The 26156-nt window shown below is 48.4% G+C and overlaps 1 protein-coding gene across 1 annotated transcript; it reads right to left on the bottom strand.

Moving 5' to 3' along the window:
- Window positions 1-724: 724 nt before the first annotated feature.
- Window positions 725-19486, bottom strand: C15H1orf198 (chromosome 15 C1orf198 homolog). The gene is made up of 4 exons (XM_069954967.1): window positions 19029-19486; window positions 12850-12900; window positions 5575-6192; window positions 725-1150 (listed from the first exon to the last, which is right to left on the bottom strand). The coding sequence occupies exons 1-4, from the start codon at window positions 19371-19373 to the stop codon at window positions 1094-1096; spliced, it is 1071 nt and encodes a 356-aa protein (XP_069811068.1). The 5' UTR covers window positions 19374-19486; the 3' UTR covers window positions 725-1093.
- Between the last annotated feature and the right edge of the window lie 6670 nt (window positions 19487-26156).

Genomic DNA, 26156 nt, shown 5'->3' with positions numbered 1-26156 from the left:
AGACTGTAGCTCTATAGACTGCACTACTGCAGCTCTATGAACTGCACTACTGCAGACTGTAGCTCTATAGACTGCACTGCTGTAGACTGTAGCTTTATAGACTGCACTACTGTAGCTCTATAGACTGCACTACTGTAGACTGTAGCTCTACAGACTGCACTACTGTAGACTGTAGCTCTACAGACTGCACTACTGCAGACTGTAGCTCTATAGACTGCACTACTGTAGCTCTGTAGACTGCACTATTTATACAGAAAACTCAATGAACCCCCTTAACACAAGTGTGAACAGCACCCACAATATTACAACCTTTTATCTTTCCGCAGGTAACACGATAGGACGGACGCCCTCACAATGTTCCCTGGTAGAATTGAGTGAACTTCAAGCCCATTTGGATTCGTCTGAACCTGATTGTGCAGCTACTGTGGCTGCTGAAGTTGGATGCAGAAAATCCGAGATGACATGGATACAGCCATACACATCCCACAGGCCGTATTCATGAGTCCCTGGACTCCCTAGGGCGGCATCCAACTTCTTCAGCCACCGCTAATCCAATGCTGCACCAAAGGGTTAAGACAAATCCAAATGTGCTGGACGTTCACTCATCTCTACTCACTGCTGTTCATAAAACAGAACGAAGTATATGAGTAAGTATATAGGTATATTATACGAGTCTGGGATCAAACCCCCATCAGATCTGTGGTCACATGGGATAGACGCAATTTGTGAAATTCTCCGCTAAACATAGGTAGTAATGATGATGTGAGATGAATCCAAGTATAAGGACCAGTCGCACAATCCGACCATCAGACTGCAGAGCTGGATTCAGGCAGTTTTGGTTTTAGTGTCATCAGTAATAGCGTCATAAAACCTTGTAGGAAATGGGATACACGCATAGTATAGGCACCTTAAAGAAAGACCCTGACCTCACCAGGACGGTACATAAAGAGTTAACTAACCAACGCATCACAAAAGTACAGAATAGAAATGAATACAGTTTTACAAAAGAAGAGTCTGCAGGTTACGAGGAAACATCTGGATCAAGAAAACTATTTGCCGCGTCTTCCGGGGGAGATGACGATGAGGAGTCTGGTTACCAGTTGTCGAGAAAGTCGAATCCGGTCTTCAGAAGTACGCTGCTCGTGTTTATCTGTAAGGGAGAGGAGAAGCAGGTTACTTGTCACTGACTACAGGACTCTGGCTGAAATCAGGGAGAGCTGCGGCCCACCGGTTACTGCCCTATAGTGACCCCACCAGGGGATGTAGGATGGTGCAAGTCTACTATAGTGACCCCACCAGGGGATGTAGGACGGTGCAAGTCTACTATAGTGACCCCACCAGGGGATGTAGGACGGTGTAAGTCTACTATAGTGACCCCACCAGGGGATGTAGGACGGTGTAAGTCTACTATAGTGACCCCACCAGGGGATGTAGGACGGTGTAAGTCTACTATAGTGACCCCACCAGGGGATGCAGGATGGTGCAAGTCTACTATAATTCCTGAAACGCTGCAATCACTATAGTTTACAGCTTTTAAGGGGTTAAAGGAGAAATCTGGCAAAAAAATTTTTATTAAAATATTGTATTGCCCCCCAAAATTTATACAAATCACCAATATACACTTATTATGGGAAATGCTTATAAAGTGTTTTTTCCCTGCACTTACTACTGCATCAAGGCTTCACTTCCTAGATAACAGGGTGATGTCACTTCCTAGATAACAGGGTGATGTCACTTCCTAGATAACAGGGTGATGTCACTTCCTGGATAACATGGTGATGTCACTTCCTGGATAACATGGTGATGTCACTTCCTGGATAACATGGTGATTTCACGACCCGACTCCCAGAGCTGTGCGGGCTGTGGCTGCTGGAGAGGATGATGGCAGGGGGACACTGAGGGACGCAGGACACTGGAGGGACACTGAGCATCCCCCTGCCATCATCCTCTCCAGCAGCCACAGCCCGCACAGATCTGGGAGTCGGGTCGTGAAATCACCATGTTATCCAGGAAGTGACATCACCATGTTTATCCAGGAAGTGACATCACCGCGTTATCCAGGAAGTGACATCACCATGTTATCCAGGAAGTGACATCACCATGTTATCCAGGAAGTGACATCACCAAGTTATCCAGGAAGTGAAGCCTTGATGCAGTAGTAAGTGCAGGGAAAGAAGCCCTTTATAAGCATTTTCTGTAATAACTGTATATTGGTGATTTGTATAACTTTTGGGGGGCAGTACAATACTTAAAGAGGACCTGTCACCCCCGGTGACGGGGTGACAGGCTCCTGACCCCCCGTTAGAGCCCCCTATACTCACGTGATCCCGCCGAGTCCCGCTTCTGGAGATGGTCGGGTCACGGAGATATCAGCGCCTGAAGCCCGGCGTGTGCGCTCCTCAGAGGAGTCCAACACTTATAGAGAATGACGGGAGAGTCCAGCACTCCGTCATTCTCTATGAGCATTGGACTCATCTGAGGAGCGTGCGCGCCGGGCTGCAGCGGCTGAGATCTCCGTGACCCGACCGGATCCAGAAGCGGGACCCGGCGGGATAAGTTGAGTATAGGGGGCTCTATCGGGGGGTCGGGAGCCTGTCACCCCGGAACAGGGGGTGACAGGTTCCCTTTAAATAAAAAAATTCACCAGATTTCTCCTTTAATGACTGGCAGCAGTGTGATCACTACCACCTAGCATTACACCCGTCCCCTGAGACACTAATGTGTGCAGGCCGATCACACTGACGCAGCCCCCTGCACACATTTAAACCCCTTCAAGACTTTGGTGACGGTCACTGGCCAGGCTTCAGGAGAATATGACGGCCCTGTGTGCACACTCTGCTTATGTGCAGCCATGTAGCTGTAGCTCCATGTGTCTTTACATAGGAAGAACCAATGTGCAGCATGTAGTTGTAGACTTGGACCTTTCCCCATTTGTCTCTAGTCACCATCTCTATCACGGGGCCCGGAGAGGCCTAACCCCAGGCCTGAGCTTCAGATACAGGAGAGACATGAAGCTCTGACCGGTCGTGACCTATGTATCCTGTAGACCAGCGCTTCTCAAACTTTTTCTATTGGAGCCTCACCCAACAGACCAAGGCAATGCCTGGGCCTCACCAGACTGACGAAGAGGATGCCTGGGCCTCACCAGACTGACGAAGAGGATGCCTGGGCCTCACCAGACTGACGAAGAGGATGCCTGGGCCTCACCAGACTGACCAAGAGGATGCCTGGGCCTCACCAGACTGACCAAGAGGATGCCTGGGCCTCACTATCTGTGGTGAAAGTCCATTTAAAAGCTGGAAATAATGCTAGGGCTACCTTACACCCATCTCTCAAGCTCTCTATACTAATAAAGCAAGTACAATATAAGTTATTAATGTTGCTAAAATGGAGATTTTTGCAAACAGCAAAAGGACTGTGCAGATCATAGTTACTTCTGAGAAAACTGGCTCCCAAGCTGGGCCTCACCAACAACTAGGGGGCGCCTCACAGTTTGAGAAGCACTGCTGTAGAGACATAGATGACATCTGTACAACACTCCCATATTATTCTTCACTATGTGGCAGCTAATATGGAGTTAATCTACAGAGAACCATCGACCCTCCAGCTGTGGATAACTACAATTCCCATCATGCCTGGAGCGGCTTCTGGAGGGCGGAAGGTTCCTCATCGCTGCCCTAAGTATCAGAGAATCATCAGACAGGAGCGAGAACATCACAGCAGCCCGAGCGCTCGGCACCACACACGTTACAGACATCACAATATAGTACCGGGAAATTACACTTAAAGGAGATTAAATTTCCTCTCTGTCGCCATTCCTGTCTCTTAGTTGCAGCGGATCCATCCCCGACACAAGAAGCAATAAATGAAATCTTGGAGCTGGGGAGTACGTGGACGGACGTTTCAGTCACTGCGCAGCGGTGCTGATCGGCCTTGGCCGGAGATGACAATCATTACGTCCCCAGTGTTTACCCTAATAGCTGCCAATTATGAGCTGTCGTTTCCTTCCAGCGGACACGTGCGCCAATTATCCCAGACTATTCCATTTAGCGTTCTGTTTATTTATTTGATGGATAACAAAACCTTAAGACAATGAGATCTCGAGGACGCTGGATGATGCGGTCGGTCACAGCCATAATAAACAGATCAGCAGATTGATCATCAGCGGTGACGGTATCGCACGGATCTGCAATATACGGGAACAGGGTGTATCCACAGCATGGCCGTGTATCTACAGAAAGCAGATGTGTTATCTGGAAGGCTGAGGAGGTTTATAGGGCAGCGTGGTGTAGGTGACACATCAGGCGTAATAGTATAATACATGTTACACAACACACTGCACTGTGCAACTAAACCTCTCACTAGTGTAAAACCCAATCGACAGTACACAAGTGGTTTGCTGGGATATGTGTATGTTATGCCACGTGTGCTTAGTGGTTTATGTCCATATATTATTAGCATTACTTAAAGGGGTACTCTGGTGAAAACAAATCTCTTTCAAATCAAGTTATCCAAATTTGTAATTTACTTTTATTAAAAAATCTCCAGTCTTTCAGTGCTTATCAGCTGCCGTATGTCCTGCAGGAAGTGGTGTATTCTCTCCAGTCTGACACAGTGCTCTCTGCTGCCACCTCTGTCCATGTCAGGAACTGTCCAGAGCAGGAGAGGTTTTCTGGTTCAATGTTTTTTATTAGGTTTTTTAAGAACAAATTACAAAAGAGAAAATCTATAAGCACTGACTTTAGTGCCAACAGTATAGTTAACTTTTAGAAACAGCAGGAGAGGTTTACTATGGGGATTTGCTGCTGCTCTGGACAGTTTATAGAGATTATACACCACTTCCTGCAGGACATACAGCAGCTAATAAGTACTGGAAGACTGGAAATTTTTAAATAGAAGTAAATTACAAATCTATAAAATGTTATGACACCAGCTGATTTGAAATATTTTTTTCTGCTAGAGTACCCCTTTAACTTTTTTGTTTAAAAAAATTTAAAAAATCCTTTAGATGATGTTGGTTACCCATAGGGACGAGGTGATGGATGATGGAAAAGGATGTGTGATGCTTTCACAAAACTGAATTATAATCAAGAGTAAAAATATATACTGATCATAGGCGACCATTTTGTGTCCCTCTAAACATCACTATTAAAGGGTTATCCTAAGAATAAAGGTTATCAGCTACCCACAACACAGGTGACAACTAGGTGACTGCAGGGGGCCCAACCTCTGGGATCCTCACTGATCATGGGGAGGTCCCTCGCCCCCTGAGCACTGTGGGGTGAAAGCCCCTTCAGATCTGTCCCTGACTGTTTTGTTTGGTTGATAAGCAAGAAATATTATACAGAACATACAGGTCACAGAGCATGCCCATAAACCTTCTATGGTCGTCTATGTCCATGAGTCTTGCTGTAAAGTACATCACTAAATGCTGTTAGAAACCACTTAAGCAAGATGTCCAAATAATAATAATGTACAAAAAATGAAATAATAAAATTACAATTAAAAACAGATTAGAAAACAAATATATTTCGGCATGTGGCATCTAACTGGTTTCCCAGATGTTACACCGACCTGTGAGAAGAGCTGAGGTCCTGCTGCTGTGATAGCCTCCTCGCTTTCTGGCTGCTTTCTGGGTTCTGTCACGGTTGGCATTGGTGCTGGTGGCTCTGGAAGAAAGACGTCATCTAAAGTGCTGACAGAAGACTGGCTCGGCCGAGGAGTCTCCAAAGCTGGAGAAACACTACTGGGGTTGGTTGTCTTTGGCTGCTTGGTGACCACCGATGGCTTTTCAGACACAAGAGACTTCTCGGGTTTCTCCGGCTTGGTAACTTCCTTCTCCTTCTGGAATGAATCTTGTCTACAATAGACCGGAAGGGGTTTCTCCCCCTTTTCTAAGGACTTTATCTGACTGGGGGTTAAAGAGTGGAATTCTGACTGGGAACCTTCCACTCGAGACCGTTCCATGCTTATCTTCCAGAAGGCGGACTCCTCTTCTTTCCTGGCTGGTGTGGAGCCATCACAGTTGGGCGTCCTCATTCCCTGAGGTGGCTTGGCAGCAGAGTTTCCCAGCGGAGTCTTCACCTGGTTGCTCTGACTGGTAGATTTGGGGGTTTGCTTCTGCTCACTCTGTACAATGGTGCTCGCTGGTTCTTGAGTAGACAACGAGGCGACGCTCAATTCCATCTGACTCTGGAAAAAGATGAAGAAAAATTAACAACAGGAAACGGGTTACCATTCAATGATGGGTATGCGCTTAGACCATTGCTTCCTAAGGATCACCATGGACCTGACATATCACCGGCAGCCAATGTAAGGGGGACAAGGCCAAGGTAGGGACTCAAGTCCAAGTGGAAATTTAGGTCCAATGTGGAGAATCTCACTGGTAAAGGTTAGTTGTTTTTTTTTAACTGGTGTCAGAATGTTATACAGATTAGTAAATTACTTCTATTAAAAAGTCTTCCAGTACTTATGAGCTGCTGTATGTCCTGCATGAAGTGGTGTATTCTCTCCAGTCTGACACAGTGCTCTCTGCTGCCACCTCTGTCCATGTCAGGAACTGTCCAGAGCAGCAGCAAATCCCCATAGAAAACCTCTCCTGCTCTGGACAGTTCCTGACATGGACAGAGGTGGCAGCAGAGAGCACTGTGTCAGACTGGAGAGAATACACCACTTCCTGCAGGACATACAGCAGCTGATAAGTACTGGCAATTTTTTAATAGAAGAAAACAATGTAGGTTCAGCACATTAATGGCCACCATTTCTTTGTGCAACAAAAACAGGGTTTATCCCAATCTAGCAGGTTAGCACAAGGTATATAGCGCTTTACAGACCCTAAGAAATGAAGAAAAGAGTCTGTAGGTTTCAGTATTTCTTTCACTACTTTGGAAAATCTGTCAGCGATTTATTGGATCCATTCATGCTGCTATAAATAAGGATTTTAATCTTTGCCAGAGCAGCTGTAAAAATAGCTATTTTAGAGGATGACCCCCCAGAGACCCTCTGTAAGTGTTTGTACGAGTAACAGCGAATGAATAGCAAACAGTGTGCACAAGGCATGGTCCTCTGACAGGTACAAGTATACGGAGAGATGGGCGAGTGGATACGTCGGCACACCACTGGAGTGATTTTTGGCGAAGGTCAGGCTGACGCTGTATATTAGTCCGTCCTCGGGATCTCACAGTTAAATCTACAAAGCATGACATGAAACTTAATGGCGTCTTGCAGAAACACTTTGGGTGGTTTGCGGAATTATCCTAATACACCAAAGTCCAGAAAGCCCTACAGCATCCGAGGAGGTTCAGAATTCCGAAACGTTGTGTTTTACTCGGTTGCACAATAAACTTGTGAAATTCTGAACCACCTTGGATGTTGTGGGGCTTTGAGGACGTTGGTGTATGGACCTTCCACTATGGGATGGTTGGCCTCCATCACCATCACCGATACTAGAGCCTATTGGGCGCTGACTTCTTAGCAGTTTTTATTCTTCTACATTGGGAAGAGGGTGATGTACTATCCGAGCCTGCCACCTGTTCATGATGCAACATCTGAGTAGTGAGATAGGCAATTGGTGAGTAATGGGTGCTCATGTGCTTCCTTCCCTTTCTCTTAGGTTTGCGCTAAATAGGGTTAGTCACTTCGGCCAGAAACCTGTTGCTACTAGAATTTAGCGGACTTCGAGCATGTTCGGGATCATCCAAACTGGAGCTTGCAGCCCTAGGGAGTCCGGGCGGATGCAGCCCTAGGGAGTCCGGGCGGATGCAGCCCTAGGGAGTCCGGGCGGATGCAGCCCTAGGGAGTTCGGGTGGAAACAGCCTTTGGCCTGTTTCCAGGACTCCCTGGGGCTGCATCCAACTTCTTCAGCCACCGATAATCAAATGCTGAAATATCGAACTCAAGCATGCCGCTCGTATTGCGCTCATATCTAGTATTGTACTGAACAAGCAGGTAAGAACCCAACACCGCCCCGTGACTTCATTGTCCATCATTATGGATGATCAGGACTCTTGTACTTTCCAATATTAGGAATAAGCGGAGAGTTAGAATGGCTTCCAGTGCATGGACCCTAAGGATGGATGACAGCTCCACCTCAGCCATACGAGTGATCAGTAAGATATGCTAAGATGGTGGATTAGAGACTAATATAGCATTGTCTGCCATAGAGGAAGAATTTTCCAAACATGAGACAGACACCGGATAGGAATGGGAATATATAAACAGCCACATTCCAACATCTGGATATTCAAGTAGTTAAATGTTACCTAAAGGAGCACGCCGCAAAAAGATGGTGTCAGGGTCTGGTGAGCATGGTGATACTGCCCCTGTGGTCTGCAACCTGTGACTGGGAGGGTTTCATCGTGAGCTGCAGACCAGTCCCCTTAAAGGGAATCCGTCACCATGAAAATGCTACCTAAGCTATCAGCATCCTCTTACAGAGCAGATATATAACATTATGGGGAAAGATTCAGTATAACTTGTAATTTATTGATTGAAATCTCTGATGTTTGCATGCTAAAGAGTCCAGTCTATTGAGTGACTCCGCCCACTGGACTCCTTATCACACAATGAGCAGCAATTTTACTCAACATGTTACAAGTTATGCAAAAAAGGCGTCCGTGGAGTCTCGGTTGCGAGTCTCAAAACACGAGATAGCCAGATATCTAGCCTGTTGCCACGGGGTGCCTCCATGATGGGGAGAGCACCACACCACCCTGATAGGTAGCCCCTTAAGTCCCACTCGGTTGCGATTATTGGAACATAAATAGGGAAACACCAGGGTGGCCCTTTATTGTCAATGTCTAACTCAAGGTGCGAGTATTGCTACATGACAAGGGCTTGCCAAGGCAGGCTTCCACCCACAGACAGCCGTTTCGGGGTATTTGCCCCTAGTCAGTGTGGAGTAATGATCACAATACTCGTACCTTGAGTTAGACATTGACTATAAGGGGCCACGCTGGTGTCACAGTGTCTACAAATCTACACGAAACAATGTCTTTGCAGCCCTTGGTAAACGACTATTGGCACTCATTTACAGGTATTATCGGGCCCCCATCAGCCAGTGTAATAACACCCTAAGTTTATCGGACAGATGCTCCTCCCTTCATGTTGGAAAGGGATAAACATTTCATTACCGTTGCTATTGTTTTTCACTTTTGAATCTATTTGTAACTTTTGATGTCTGTGTTTTATTGCAGCCGGGTCACTGCTGGCTCTGCTATGCAATGGCACTGTCAGGGAAATAACAGAATGGGCTCAGGAATCCTTCCAGAAAGCATTGTCAGTGACCACAATCCACCGGGCATATATAGTATACACAGGTAATAAGAGGGGTAGGAGTATATATTATATATATATATTATATATATACACACACACACACAGGTAATATATACAGGAATCCTTCCAGAAACATTGTCAGTGACCACAATCCACCGGGCACATATATACAGGTAATAAGAGGGGTATGAGTGTATGAGTATATATATATATATATATATATATATATATATATATATATATATATATATATATATATATATATATATATATATATATATATATACATACACACACACAGGTAATACATACAGGAATCCTTCCAGAAAGCATTGTCAGTGACCACAATCCGCCACTGTCAGCTGAAACTCTACAGTGCACAGAGGAAGCCATTTCTAAGCTCCACAAGCTCCGTCCTCTGCACTGGGCCGGGGGGCATTTACAATGGAGTGTGGCAAAATGGAAAACTGTTCAGTGGTCAGATAAGTCACGATTTGAAGTTCTTTATGAAACACTAGGACGCCATGTGGTCCGGACCAGAGAGGACAAGGCCCAGCCAAGTTGTTATCAACGCTCCGTTCAGTAAGCCGCATGGCTGATGGCATGGGGCTGCAGGACTGAGAGGCATGGGGCTGCAGGACTGAGAGGCACAGGGCCGCATGATGGATGGCATGGGGCCGCAGGACTGAGAGGCATGGGGCCGCAGGACTGAGAGGCATGGGGCCGCAGGACTGAGAGGCATGGGGCCGCAGGACTGAGAGGCACGGGGCCGCATGATGGATGGCATGGGGTTGCATCAGTGCTTGTGGCATGGGCAGATTGCATGTCTGGAAAGGCACCATTACTGCAGAGAGCTAGGCTCAGGTTCTAGAACAACATCTGCTCCCATCTAGACGTCATCTCTTTCAGGGAAGACCCTACAACAAGATAATGGCCGACCACATTCTGCAGCGATCACAACATCACGAATACGTAGGGGAAGGATCTTTCACCTATAGAGAAAATTTGGCGCATCATAAAGAGGAAACTGCGACAAAGACGGCCCAAGATGCTGGAACAGTGAGAGGCCTGGATTAGACATGAATGGGAGAGCATTGCTATTTCTAAACTGGTCTGATCTGTCCCCAGACGTCTGCTGTAAGAAGGGGGGGGGGGGGGTGTGATGCCACACAGGGGTAAAAACCGCATGGTCCCAACTTTTTGGGGATTTGTAGACACTGAAGTTTTGAAACAACATATTTTTCACTTAAAATGATCCATTCTCTGAGTTTAAACTTTTGATCTGTGATTTGTCTTCTATTCTGAATAAAATATTAGTTGTTGCCCCCTTCACATCATTGCATCAGTATTTATTCACAATTTGTTTAGTGTCCCAACTTTTTGGAATTGAGGTTGTACATGTGGTACATACACACATAAACACACAGACATATACATACATACAAAAACACATACACACACATATATACATACATATATACACACACACACACACAAGCATACACATGCATATATACACACAAGCATACAGATATTAGGCAATTTCCTGCAGCATGTTGCAGACTGTATAATCCACAGTGCAGATCAATTACACTTCCACATACAGGAGAGATCTATACAATCCCATCTGCATGGAAGTTACTGTAAGGTGCACAGTAAATCTGCCGCATGTGAATGATCCCCCATAGCAGTCAGTCTATCCTGGAGGAGAGCGAGGCCCGGTGTGAGGGATGTGTAGCGGCATAAGGACACCGAGGATTGATCAGGCTGCTCTCCTACAGACACAAGAAGGAAAAAATCAATTCCTTTTCTTCCACTTAGAAGGGAACGAGCCCAGAAGTCTATTTATACCCGTTATTCAGCTGGTCGGAATGCGCAGTATTTCAGAAGCATGCGAGGCCGCTGGGGACCCGAGGAAGCTGTTTAGTTTGGCAGCCGGGAGAATTCTAAATAGCCGAGAAGCAGGAATCTGACTCTGTGTCTCTGTACCTGAAGATTCACTGAGACGAGAACCAGAGAGACCGGCAGGAATGGAAGATATCTGTGTGTGCATAATAAATTATATATATATATATATATATACACATATATATTTTGTAGAGAGAGATGGAAGATATAGATATAGATATATGTGTACAGAGCCGGGCAGAGCAATAATCGAGAAGCCCAGCACTCCCTGGTTATGGCTAGAGGAGTTAGGCTGGGCTCAGACTGTATTTTTTTTTTGCTGTATTTTTTTTTTTTTTTTAATCAGTTTTTTTTTTTTGCAAAAAACAGATGAATAAACGGATGTATTTGTGCACATCCACTTTTATCTGTTTTTCCATTGACTTCCACGGATTAAAACACATTTTTTATTTTATTTTTTTTTTAAATGTACACAAAAACTTGGTTGACTCCATTTTTGTGTACGCTAAAGGGTTTATTAGCTTGATGTGTGAGGCAAAAATGCAGACAGAGCAATAGGAGCAATAACTGAGTATACAGCTGATTCCCTTTGCCTCCGCTGTGGATGTATATACAGTCCACATAGCGAGCTGTCAGTCACTGCTGTCCCATAGACATACAGAGAGTTATCTGTAACGTTCAGCATATTCCGCTCGCCGACCGGTCAGACCGGATTCTCATATCTGATCCAGAGGGAGTAATGTACAAGCAGAGGATCAGCAGCAATATGTGACCAGTAGTGCACCTGCCGCCATTACAGCTCATGTTCAGCATATGGGGGCAGCCGCATGTTCTGTGATTGCGGTCCGTGCACTGAGAATGCGGCATGGACTGTAACACGGAATGATTCATTATAATGCTGGAAGTCCCGCATTATGGTCCATAGCACATCTTACATGCATAGAACATGTGAAAGCCCCTTAGCTGTCCTGTGCGCGGACAAGAGATTTGTAATTTACTTCTATTAATCAATCTCCAGTCTTCCAGTACTTATCAGCTGCTGTATGTCCTGCAGGAAGTGGTGTATTCTCTCCAGTGTGACACATTGCTCTCTGCTGCCACCTCTGTCCATGTCAGGAACTGTCCAGAGCAGGAGAGGTTTTCTATGGGGATTTGCTGCTGCTCTGGACAGTTCCTGACATGGACAGAGGTGGCAGCAGAGAGCACTGTGTCAGACTGGAGAGAATACAACACTTTCTGCAGGACATACAGCAGCTACAGATATACATATTACAGAGTTTCTATATTGCAGTTATCTGAAAGGACAGTTATACTTTCAAACAAAAAACCCGTACATTGCTATTTATGGGCAAATTAAAGAATTTGTTTATGGGTTAAAGGGGTATTCCGCTCAGACGGGGGGGGGGGGGGGGCAGAGAGAAAAGCTCACACACAGATTTTTGAGTTTTTAGCAGAAAGCAGCAGTTAAGAACTGGGGGAAGGAGACTGAATAGATAATAACAAGTATGGAAGGAATTGTTAAGTCTCACCATGGGCAGCAACATATCCAAAGTTATTTTTGAGTGGAGTACCCCTTTAATATTCATTGGCCGAAACTTTAAACATTGCACAAGACAATAGAACAAACTGTCTACGTGTCATATTTATGTGTGAACCAACACTTACTCTAGTTTCCCAGGAAAACGGTGCCGAATGTTCATCTTGCCAAGTAATATCCTGCAAAAGAGAGAAAAAAGATGTGTGACTACTCTGCCTGTAATGCTTCCTGCCCCCGGCCGGGGGTCACTACATAGGAGCACAGCTCGCTCCCCGTCACTACATGGAAAGGTTTCTATACAGAATAGTGGAGGAATAATCCTTCACATGACACACAATGCTCCAACATCTCAGAGAGTCTATTCCAGGGACGTCGATCTCCACGGTCGCACAACGTCATCTCATTATTTCCTCTCTTGGAGGAGAGAAATCTGTATCCATACTCCTGGCTGCGGCTTTTCTTTAGGGAGAACAAAAGGATTGGGTGCTAAAATCCAACCTGCCCGATGCTTCTTTCTCCCAACATCATCTGCTAGAGGCCGCTCTTCCCATTAAAGGGGAACTCCAGAGAAAAATAAATATTTTTATATCACCTGGTGTCAGAAAGTTATATAGATCTGTAAGTTACTTCTCCAGTCTTCAAGAACTTATCAGCTGCTGTATGTCCTGCGGGAAGTGGTAGATTCTCTCCAGTCTGACACAGTGCTCTCTGCTGCCACCTCTGTCCATGTCAGGAACTGTCCAGAGCAGCAGCAAATCCCCATAGAAAACCTCTCCTGCTCTGGACAGTTCCTGACATGGACAGAGGTGGCAGCAGAGAGCACTGTGTCAGACTGGAGAGAATACACCACTTCCTGCAGGTCATACAGCAGCTGATAAGTACTGGAAGACTGCAGACTTTTTAATAGAAGTCAATTATAAATCTCTGGCACTTTCTGGCACCAGCTGATTTGAAAGAAAACATTTTTTGGTGAAGTACCCCTTTAAGAAATAAGGTAAATAAGTTGGAAATGATCAGTGCTGATCTGCAGAGTAATAAGCTGATCCTTATGTTGCTGGGTCCTGTGTCCTGACGGTATGGCGGAGCTGGTGGAGCTGGTGGAGCTGGCGGAGCTGGTGGAGCTGGGTTACTGTGGATGACGATGACTCTACAACAATGAGGCTCCATCCACACTGACGTGACATATCAGCTGATTTGAGGGACTTATAACAGGATCCATCGGGGTCCAATGAGATACAAGAGACCCTCATATACCACTATACTGCCCGCCATATACCACTGTGCTGCCCGCCATATACCACTATGCTGCCCGCCATATACCACTATACTGCCCGCCATATAACACTGTGCTGCCCGCCATATACCACTGTGCTGCCCGCCATATACCACTGTGCTGCCCACCATATACCACCCGCCATATAACACTGTGCTGCCCGCCATATACCACTGTGCTGCCCGCCATATACCACTGTGCTGCCCGCCATATACCACTATGCTGCCCGCCATATACCACTATGCTGCCCGCCATACAACACTGTGCTGCCCGCCATATAACACTGTGCTACCCGCCATATACCACTGTGCTACCCGCCATATACCACTGTGCTGCCCGCCATACAACACTGTGCTGCCCGCTATATAACACTATGCTGCCCGCCATATAACACTGTGCTGCCCGCCATATACCACTGTGCTGCCCGCCATATACCACTATGCTGCCCGCCATATACCACTATGCTGCCCGCCATATACCACTATGCTGCCCGCCATATACCACTATGCTGCCCGCCATATAACACTGTGCTACCCGCCATATACCACTGTGCTACCCGCCATATACCACTGTGCTGCCCGCCATATACCACTGTGCTGCCCGCCATATACCACTGTGCTGCCCATCATATAACACTATGCTGCCCGCCATATAACACTATGCTGCCCGCCATATAACACTATGCTGCCCGCCATATAACACTGTGCTGCCCGTCATATAACATTATGCTGCCCGCTATATACCACTGTGCTGCCCGCCATATAACACTGTGCTGCCCGCCATATAACACTATGCTGCCCGCCATATACCACTGTGCTGCCCGCCATATACCACTGTGCTGCCCGCCATATAACACTATGCTGCCCGCCATATACCACTGTGCTGCCCGCCATATACCACTGTGCTGCCCGCCATATACCACTGTGCTGCCCACCATATACCACTGTGCTGCCCGCCATATACCACTATGCTGCCCGTCATATAACACTATGCTGTCCGCCATATACCACTGTGCTGCCCGCCATATATCACTATGCTGCCCGTCATATAACATTATGCTGCCCGCCATATAACACTGTGCTACCCGCCATATACCACTATGCTGCCCGCCATATAACACTGTGCTACCCGCCATATACCACTATGCTGCCCGCCATATAACACTGTGCTGCCCGCCATATAACACTATGCTGCCCGTCATATACCACTATGCTGCCCGCCATATAACACTATGCTGCCCGCCATATAACACTATGCTGCCCGCCATATAACACTGTGCTGCCCGTCATATAACACTATGCTGCCCGTCATATAACACTATGCTGCCCGCCATATAACACTGTGCTGCCCGCCATATACCACTATGCTGCCCGCCATATAACACTGTGCTGCCCGTCATATAACACTATGCTGCCCGTCATATAACACTATGCTGCCCGCCATATAACACTGTGCTGCCCGCCATATACCACTATGCTGCCCGTCATATAACACAGGGAAGGAACCTCGATACCAGTCTGAACACCTAAGCACAGCAGTGCCAGGCCTCGATGCCAATGATGGATCCCGCAGCACCAAGCCTGATATTTCTAGGTAAATATTATGGAGTCAGAGCCATAATATTTGTATTATAAGCAGAACCTGCAGACATCAGCCCCCCCCTTACCATGTGACCTGCTGTAGCCCCACCCATCACAATGACAGGCGTGGGTGACAGTCTGGAGTTTACAAGCAGCTTGTTGTCGCAGCCCTTTAACCATGTCACTGCCAGTAGCTGCCCTGTCTCTGGATACTGTGTATTATTCATACACTGATCGTACATTATTGTGGCTTCCTCTCTCACATCCACAATACAAAGCCAAAGCCATAGCCATAACCAAAGCCATAGCCAGGAAATCATCCCGATGGGGCCCATGGTCACTAAGAGCTCTGTACGCCAGGTAAAGGGGCTGGTGCCCGGGGCAAGTACCTGGCTTGGAGAAAATAAAGGGAAAGTAATACAACAGTGTATGCATCGCCGCTCAGCGCTATACAATGTACATGTGGTGGACTCCCCTGCTCCTGTATCCTGAGCGGTGATGTATACAGTATATATATCGGCCTGCTCCTGTATCCTGAGCGGTGATGTATACAGTATATATATCTGCCTGCTCCTGTATCCTGAGCGGAGATGTATACAGTATATATATCGGCCTGCTCCTGTATCCTGAGCGGTGATGTATACAGTGTATATATCGGCCCTGCTCCTGTATCCTGAGCGGTGATGTATACAGTATATATATCGGCCTGCTCCTGTATCCTGAGCGGTGATGTATACAGTATATATATCTGCCTGCTCCTGTATCCTGAGCGGTGATGTATACAGTGTATATATCTACCTGCTCCTGTATCCTGAGCGGTGATGTATACAGTATATATATCTGCCCTGCTCCTGTATACTCCTGAGCGGTGATGTATACAGTATATATATCTGCCCTGCTCCTGTATACTCCTGAGCGGTGATGCATACAGTGTATATATCTGCCCTGCTCCTGTATCCTGAGCGGTGATGTATACAGTATATATATCTGCCCTGCTCCTGTATCCTGAGCGGTGATGTATACAGTATATATATCTGCCCTGCTCCTGTATCCTGAGCGGTGATGTATACAGTATATATATCTGCCCTGCTCCTGTATCCTGAGCGGTGATGTATACAGTATATATATCTGCCCTGCTCCTGTATCCTGAGCGGTGATGTATACAGTATATATATCTGCCTGCTCCTGTATCCTGAGCGGTGATGTATACAGTATATATATCTGCCCTGCTCCTGTATCCTGAGCGGTGATGCATACAGTGTATATATCTGCCCTGCTCCTGTATCCTGAGCGGTGATGTATACAGTATATATATCTGCCCTGCTCCTGTATCCTGAGCGGTGATGTATACAGTATATATATCTGCCCTGCTCCTGTATCCTGAGCGGTGATGTATACAGTATATATATCTGCCCTGCTCCTGTATCCTGAGCGGTGATGTATACAGTATATATATCTGCCCTGCTCCTGTATCCTGAGCGGTGATGTATACAGTATATATATCTGCCTGCTCCTGTATCCTGAGCGGAGATGTATACAGTATATATATATCTGCCCTGCTCCTGTATCCTGAGCGGAGATGTATACAGTGTATATATCTGCCCTGCTCCTGTATCCTGAGCGGTGATGTATACAGTGTATATATCTGCCCTGCTCCTGTATCCTGAGCGGAGATGTATACAGTGTATATATCTGCCTGCTCCTGTATCCTGAGCGGTGATGTATACAGTGTATATATCTGCCTGCTCCTGTATCCTGAGCGGTGATGTATACAGTATATATATCTGCCCTGCTCCTGTATCCTGAGTGGTGATGTATACAGTGTATATATCTGCCCTGCTCCTGTACACAGTATATATATCTGCCCTGTTCCTGTATACTCCTGAGCAGTGAGGCATACTGTGTATATATCTGCCCTGCTCCTGTATACTCCTGAGCGGTGATGCATACTGTGTATATATCTGCCCTGCTCCTGTATACTCCTGAGCGGTGAGGCATACTGTGTATATATCTGCCCTGCTCCTGTATACTCCTGAGCGGTGATGCATACTGTGTATATATCTGCCCTGCTCCTGTATACTCCTGAGCGGTGATGCATACTGTGTATATATCTGCCCTGCTCCTGTATACTCCTGAGCGGTGATGCATACAGTGTATGTAATGTCGCTCACTTTCGATCTGCCAGGCTTTCTCAGGGTACAATAGTTGTTGGATTTTTTGCACCCAAGAAGACCTTGTGGCCCCCTATGCTATGTCTCTGCATATATGCATGTAGTGACTACGGAGAAGACATCTATCAGGCCTCCTCCTTAGGAATATTACAGTCAACCTCCCCTAGTCTGAATGGCTGATACCAGAGAACAATAGCTGGTGCACCCAGGCTGGAGGTTCAGCTACAGGTTATTATTAGGAGCCCTCTGGGCACAGGGTCTGTGTGGTGTCACCCTCCGGGCACAGGGTCTGTGTGGTGTCACCCTCTGGGCACAGGGTCTGTCTGGTGTCACCCTCTGGGCACAGGGTCTGTCTGGTGTCACCCTCTGGCACAGGGTCTGTGTGGTGTCACCCTCTGGCACAGGGTCTGTGTGGTGTCACCCTCCGGGCACAGGGTCTGTGTGGTGTCACCCTCCGGGCACAGGGTCTGTGTGGTGTCACCCTCTGGCACAGGGTCTGTGTGGTGTCACCCTCTGGCACAGGGTCTGTGTGGTGTCACCCTCTGGCACAGGGTCTGTGTGGTGTCACCCTCTGGCACAGGGTCTGTGTGGTGTCACCCTCTGGCACAGGGTCTGTGTGGTGTCACCCTCCGGGCACAGGGTCTGTGTGGTGTCACCCTCCGGGCACAGGGTCTGTGTGGTGTCACCCTCCGGGCACAGGGTCTGTGTGGTGTCACCCTCCGGGCACAGGGTCTGTGTGGTGTCACCCTCCGGGCACAGGTCTGTGTGGTGTCACCCTCTGGGCACAGGGTCTGTGTGGTGTCACCCTCTGGGCACAGGGTCTGTGTGGTGTCACCCTCTGGGCACAGGTCTGTGTGGTGTCACCCTCTGGGCACAGGTCTGTGTGGTGTCACCCTCTGGGCACAGGGTCTGTGTGGTGTCACCCTCCGGGCACAGGGTCTGTGTGGTGTCACCCTCCGGGCACAGGGTCTGTGTGGTGTCACCCTCCGGGCACAGGGTCTGTGTGGTGTCACCCTCCGGGCACAGGGTCTGTGTGGTGTCACCCTCCGGGCACAGGGTCTGTGTGGTGTCACCCTCCGGGCACAGGGTCTGTGTGGTGTCACCCTCTGGGCACAGGTCTGTGTGGTGTCACCCTCTGGGCACAGGGTCTGTGTGGTGTCACCCTCTGGGCACAGGGTCTGTGTGGTGTCACCCTCTGGGCACAGGTCTGTGTGGTGTCACCCTCTGGGCACAGGTCTGTGTGGTGTCACCCTCTGCCCAGCACCCCCTGGCACGGCACCTACCTCCTCCCCGAAGTGCACCACCTTCTGGCCGCTCTGGATCTTGAGCACCGGGTAGCAGGGCAGGGCGGGCTCGGTTGTGCTGGGGCCCCGGTGTAGGGCATACCTCCTCTGCAGCTCCGGGTCCACCATGCTCCGGTCTATGGCCTCGTCCTGCTCCTTGGGCGGCATCTTCTCCCACTGGGCTCCGTACCGCTCCCGCACCCGCTCCTTGTCCTGCATGATCTTCTTGGCCATAGAGTTCAGTGAGGAGAAGTAGGCGAAGCGGTTCCGCTCCCTCTCGTCCAGGGGCCGGTTCCCCAACACCGAGATCCGGGCTGCGGCTATGGCGGCCGCCATGGAGGCCATGATGTCCCCGGTGCTTTGTGTGGATTGTTGGCAGCTAGACCGTCACCGAGCAGCCGCCCGAGCACATCCCGCCTCCCGCAGCCTCTGCTCTCTGCACGGACAGTCACTTCCTTTATCCTCCTCCCCCTGTACTGCCCCCCCTCCCTGCCTCCCCCTGCCTCCCCCTGCCTCCTCCTCCTCAGCACTGCCTCCCTGCCTCCTCCTCAGCACTACCTCCCTGCCTCCTCCTGCCTCCTCCTCAGCACTACCTCCTCCTGCCTCCCCCTCAGCACTGCCTCCTCCTCAGCACTGCCTCCTCCTCAGCACTGCCTCCTCCTCAGCACTACCTCCTCCTCAGCACTACCTCCTCCTGCCTCCTCCTCAGCACTACCTCCTCCTCAGCACTACCTCCCTGCCTCCCCCTGCCTCCCCCTGCCTCCTCCTGCCTCCCCCTCAGCACTACCTCCTCCTGCCTCCTCCTCAGCACTGCCTCCCTGCCTCCTCCTCAGCACTACCTCCTCCTGCCTCCCCCTCAGCACTGCCTCCTCCTCAGCACTACCTCCTCCTGCCTCCCCCTCAGCACTGCCTCCTCCTCAGCACTACCTCCTCCTCAGCACTACCTCCTCCTCAGCACTGCCCCCCTGCCTCCCCCTCAGCACTGCCCCCCTGCCTCCTCCTCAGCACTACCTCCTCCTCAGCACTACCTCCTCCTCAGCACTGCCTCCCTGCCTCCTCCTCAGCACTACCTCCTCCTGCCTCCTCCTCAGCACTACCTCCTCCTCAGCACTGCCTCCCTGCCTCCTCCTCAGCACTACCTCCTCCTGCCTCCTCCTCAGCACTACCTCCTCCTCAGCACTGCCCCCCTGCCTCCCCCTCAGCACTGCCCCCCTGCCTCCTCCTCAGCACTGCCTCCTCCTCAGCACTGCCTCCTCCTCAGCACTGCCCCCCTGCCTCCTCCTCAGCACTGCCCCCCTGCCTCCTCCTCAGCACTGCCCCCCTGCCTCCTCCTCAGCACTGCCCCCCTGCCTCCTCCTCAGCACTGCCTCCCCCTGCCTCCTCCTCAGCACTGCCTCCTCCTCAGCACTGCCCCCCTGCCTCCTCCTCAGCACTGCCTCCCTGCCTCCCCCTCAGCACTGCCTCCTCCTCAGCACTGCCCCCCTGCCTCCTCCTCAGCACTACCTCCCTGCCTCCCCCTCAGCACTGCCTCCCTGCCTCCTCCTCAGCACTGCCTCCTCAGCACTACCTCCCTGCCTCCCCCTCAGCACTGCCTCCCTGCCTCCCCCTCAGCACTGCCTCCTCAGCACTACCTCCCTGCCTCCCCCTCAGCACTGCCTCCCTGCCTCCCCCTCAGCACTGCCTCCTCCTCAGCACTACCTCCCTGCCTCCCCCTCAGCACTGCCTCCCCCTCAGCACTGCCTCCCTGCCTCCCCCTCAGCACTGCCTCCCTGCCTCCCCCTCAGCACTGCCCCCCTGCCTCCTCCTCAGCACTGCCTCCTCCTCAGCACTACCTCCCTGCCTCCCCCTCAGCACTGCCTCCCTGCCTCCCCCTCAGCACTGCCCCCCTGCCTCCTCCTCAGCACTGCCTCCCTGCCTCCCCCTCAGCACTGCCTCCCTGCCTCCCCCTCAGCACTGCCTCCTCCTCAGCACTGCCCCCCTGCCTCCTCCTCAGCACTGCCTCCCCCTCAGCACTGCCTCCCTGCCTCCCCCTCAGCACTGCCTCCTCCTCAGCACTACCTCCCTGCCTCCCCCTCAGCACTGCCTCCTCCTCAGCACTACCTCCCTGCCTCCCCCTCAGCACTGCCTCCTCCTCAGCACTACCTCCCTGCCTCCCCCTCAGCACTGCCTCCCCCTCAGCACTGCCTCCCTGCCTCCCCCTCAGCACTGCCCCCCTGCCTCCTCCTCAGCACTGCCTCCTCCTCAGCACTACCTCCCTGCCTCCCCCTCAGCACTGCCTCCCTGCCTCCCTCTCAGCACTGCCCCCCTGCCTCCCCCTCAGCACTGCCTCCCCCTCAGCACTGCCCCCCTGCCTCCTCCTCAGCACTGCCCCCCTGCCTCCTCCTCAGCACTGCCCCCCTGCCTCCTCCTCAGCACTGCCTCCCTGCCTCCCCCTCAGCACTGCCTCCTCCTCAGCACTGCCTCCCCCTCAGCACTGCCTCCCTGCCTCCTCCTCAGCACTGCCCCCCTGCCTCCTCCTCAGCACTGCCTCCCCCTGCCTCCTCCTCAGCACTGCCTCCTCCTCAGCACTGCCCCCCCTGCCTCCTCCTCAGCACTGCCTCCCTGCCTATTGCGAACGACCAAACGATGTCTTATTCAATGCGAACGATTTGCGAACGAGCAACGATAAAAATAGGTCCAGGTCTTATAAAGCGATCAACAATTTCTCGTTCGGTCGTTAATCGTTACTGCATTTCAACCGAACGATTATCTTTTAGATTCGAACGATTTAACGATAATCTGAACGATAATCGTCCGGTGGAATAGGGCCCTTAGTTTTAGCCCCAGTGGTGAGAATGAGAACTGCAGGATATCAGGATTATTATATAATATAGAGAGAAAAATGGAAAATTAGGAAAAATGTCACCAAAAATTCTTAAAAACTCTGTTTACCTCTAAAATCATTATTTACACAATAAGTCATTTCCTGATGTACTGTCCCTTTAATCAGCCATAGAGGTACAGAGTGACGGCCCATATTACCTTTATGAGACTGTAACAATAGGATGATGACATGCGGCTTATTAGCAGCTGTTGATAAGATGATCAGGTTATTTAGGTCTTTGTTCCCCGGATTATTATGGAGACGTCTGTGACTGCGGAGAGATTATCTATACGTGGAAATGAGCGGGGATTGATTTACTTATATCTCACTATTGTATCAAGGTGACTGATGGTAATTGTGTCTGTATCTATATACTGTGACTGATGGTAATTGTGTCTGTATCTATATACTGTGACTGATGGTAATTGTGTCTGTATCTATATACGGGGAACAATCATATCTATATACTGTGACTCATGGTAATTGTGTTTGTATCTATATACGGGGAACAATCATATCTATATACTGTGACTCATGGTAATTGTGTTTGTATCTATATACAGTGACGGTAATTGTGTTTGTATCTATATACAGTGACGGTAATTGTGTTTGTATCTATATACAGTGACGGTAATTGTGTTTGTATCTATATACTGTGACTCATGGTAATTGTGTTTGTATCTATATACGGGGACAATCATATCTATATACTGTGACTGATGGTAATTGCATCTGTATCTATATACTGTGACTGATGGTAATTGTGTCTGTATCTATATACGGGGAACAATCATATCTATATACTGTGACTGATGGTAATTGTGTCTGTATCTATATACGGGGAACAATCATATCTATATACTGTGACTCATGGTAATTGTGTTTGTATCTATATACGGGGAACAATCATATCTATATACTGTGACTCATGGTAATTGTGTTTGTATCTATATACAGTGACGGTAATTGTGTTTGTATCTATATACAGTGACGGTAATTGTGTTTGTATCTATATACTGTGACTGATGGTAATTGTGTCTGTATCTATATACGGGGAACAATCATATCTATATACTGTGACTGATGGTAATTGTGTCTGTATCTATATACGGGGAACAATCATATCTATATACTGTGACTGATGGTAATTGTGTCTGTATCTATATACGGGGAACAATCATATCTATATACTGTGACTGATGGTAATTGTGTCTGTATCTATATACGGGGAACAATCATATCTATATACTGTGACTGATGGTAATTGTGTCTGTATCTATATACAGGGAACAATCATATCTATATACTATGACTGAGGGTAATAGATGGTATTAGAGAGGAGGGAATTTGCAGTAATAACAAAACAAAGGGCTTCATTATCTCTGCAATCTGCTCATCAGCCGGCTGCCTTAAAAAAATTTCTTTTAAATCAACTGGTGTCAGAAAGTTATATAGATTTGTAACTTACTTCTATTAAAAAATCTCAAGTCTTTCCATACTTATCAGCTGCTGTATGTCCTGCAGGAAGGGTTGTTTTATTTAAATTCAGAAACAGCGCTCTCTGCTGCCACCTCTGTCCATGTCAGGAACTGTCCAGAGCAGCAGCAAATCCCCATAGAAAACCTCTTCTGCTCTGGACAGTTCCTGACATGGACAGAGGTGGCAGGAGAGAGCACTGTGTCAGACTGGAGAGAATACACCACTTCCTGCAGGTCATACAGCAGCTGATAAGTACTGGAAGACTGAAGATATTTAAAGGAGAAGTTTGGTAAAAAATATTATTAAAATATTGTATTGCACTCCCCCCCCCCCGCCCCAAAGTTATACAAATCACCAATATACACTTATTACGGGATAACATGATGATGTCACTTCCTGGATAACATGGTGATGTCACTACTCCCAGAGCTGTGCGGGTTGTGGCTGCTGGAGAGGATGATGACAGGGGGATGCTCAGTGTCCCTCCAGTGTCCTGCGTCCCTCTGCCATCATCCTCTTCAGCAGCCACAGCCCGCACAGCTCTGGGAGTAGTGACATCACCATGTTATCCAGGAAGTGACGTCACCATGTTATCCAGGAAGTGACGTCACCATGTTATCCAGGAAGTGAAGTGAAGTGAACAATCTGATTTGTAGGGACGTTTATAGCTGGATTTCAGTACACCTGATCCTCTTGTTCTCAGGGAAAATAAGCCACCGCCAGAGGTGAAAGCATATGCATACCTGGCTGAGCCAAGTGTATGTGTGTATATGGAGGTGAGGGTCAGGAGAGCCGGCTGTCAGCGGTCGGCTCTCTGATGTCTGAGGCCGGCTTTATCCTTCTTACCCATACTTGGTATTATAGCCCGAAAATGTTGACAAAGTAACAGGATATAATATATAAGGAGAGTTGGCATCTTTCTTGGCAGTGATTAAAGGAATGAAATGATGGTTCCAGATGTTTCCTCCCAGCAGGGTTATATATAGAACAGCCACAAATATTCCCCGTCCAGCAGAGGAAGAATAGTAAGTGTAGCCTCAATGGCATCTACTATGGCAGAATATACGGCCGTCACTTACAGGACGTAGCAGCTTATCCCGGACTCCGTGCAATGAGGAAGAAGCGCACAGACCCTCCTAAGGATCTACTATCTAAAGCCAAGAAGATCTGGTGTGTACAGGCTAGCGGGTGGTCCTACAAAGTTGTCAATCACAGCATAGGACTGCCCACTTGACTACTTTCCACAATGAACAGATTACCACAGAAGGCGACCATGTCTTGGGGTTTTACCAGAATTGCCTGATCCTGGTTTGTGAACAGTTGGTGTAAAGTTCAGATACTCGACAATTATCAATTCTCCAGGTATACGGGAATAAATCTGGAACATGTGAGGTAGCTGCACCTTGATAAATCCTCCCCAATAGCTCCGGCTTTTTAGGTCTTCCTGCAGGACATACAGCAGCTGATAAGTACCTGACTACTGGAGATGTTTAAAGTAATTTACAAGTCCATATAACTTTCTGACAACAGTCGATTTAAAAACGTTTCATTTCTCCAGTTCCAGATCAGCGATATGTCAGATATCGGCGACAGCAGGACTTATTATAGTTCCCAGTAGAACGTCCTGAATCCGCTGGGCAGAGATCACAGCGACCGATACATCTATGGCCGTGCAGGATCAGGCCCCTGCGACAAATACATCAGTTCCTGCCCTGACCAATTGTTAGTGCACCAATGTATTATTACTCTCCTATACGCAGAGGCCGGGACGATATACTGGTGAGGCCGGGACGATACGCAGAGACCGGGACGATATACTGGTGAGGCCGGGACTATACGCAGTCATGTACTGGTGAGACATAGATAATACGCAGTCATGTACTGGTGAGGCCGGGGCTATACGCAGTCATGTACTGGTGAGGTCGGGACGATATACTCAGTCATGTACTGGTGAGACATAGATAATACGCAGTCATGTACTGGTGAGGCCGGGACTATACTCAGTCATGTACTGGTGAGGCCGGGACTATACGCAGTCATGTGCTGGTGAGGCCGGGACTATACGCAGTCATGTACTGGTGAGACATAGATAATACGCAGTCATGTACTGGTGAGACATAGATAATACGCAGTCATGTACTGGTGAGGCCGGGGCTATACGCAGAGTGGAAATCCCTTAGAACAACCTATCCCAGGGAAAACATTAAAAAAGCCTCACCACTTGGAAAACCCCTTTAAGTCTCCAAAAGGTCTTTAAAAAAAAAAAAAACTAATCTGAAAAATTTCAATTAAACCCAATGTAAAAGGGCAGGACTACTCCGGACTGGCCAATCTAGTGGTTGAAGGGGTTTCCCATGACTCGGAGGTATGATGTATCACTCTGCCTATTCACATGAATGGGGTATGTTCTCAGCTCAGTGCCTGCCTGCTGGTGATGTCAGCCTATCCATTTATACTGTAACTTATTCTTATTCCTACCTGTCACATAGACACAGATGATCTGCTTGGGGTAACCTGGAAACAAATTTATAGTTAAAACAAAAAAAAGGCAACACAGAGAAATAAAAATAATCTGCAATCTGATCAATGTAAATCCCAGTCTGACCAGTCCGGGGCGGTCGGCAGATTTCCTCCGCTTCACATTATGAACGTTTCGGTTTTGGTCTCTTAAATGCTCGGTGACATAATATCAGTTCAAGTTTTAATGAAAACGTATAAAAAAAAAAATGCCAAAAAGTGGTAAAGAACCTAATTTGTTCACAATTGCACTTTTTTTTTTGGGGGGG

Source organism: Dendropsophus ebraccatus, chromosome 15 (genome assembly GCF_027789765.1).
Source record: "Dendropsophus ebraccatus isolate aDenEbr1 chromosome 15, aDenEbr1.pat, whole genome shotgun sequence".
NCBI classification, from domain to species: domain Eukaryota; kingdom Metazoa; phylum Chordata; class Amphibia; order Anura; family Hylidae; genus Dendropsophus; species Dendropsophus ebraccatus.
This window is presented reverse-complemented; position numbering and strand designations above follow the sequence as displayed.

Bases quoted from the DNA above. Each gene is read 5' to 3' on its own strand.
- C15H1orf198 (XM_069954967.1), bottom strand. From the start codon at position 19,373: ATGGCCTCCATGGCGGCCGCCATAGCCGCAGCCCGGATCTCGGTGTTG. The intron at 6,193-12,849 runs GTAAGTGTTGGT...ATCTTTTTCCAG, and splicing joins CGTTTTCCTGGGAAACTAGA to AGTCAGATGGAATTGAGCGT. The intron at 1,151-5,574 runs GTCGGTGTAACA...TCTCCCTTACAG, and splicing joins GACCTCAGCTCTTCTCACAG to ATAAACACGAGCAGCGTACT.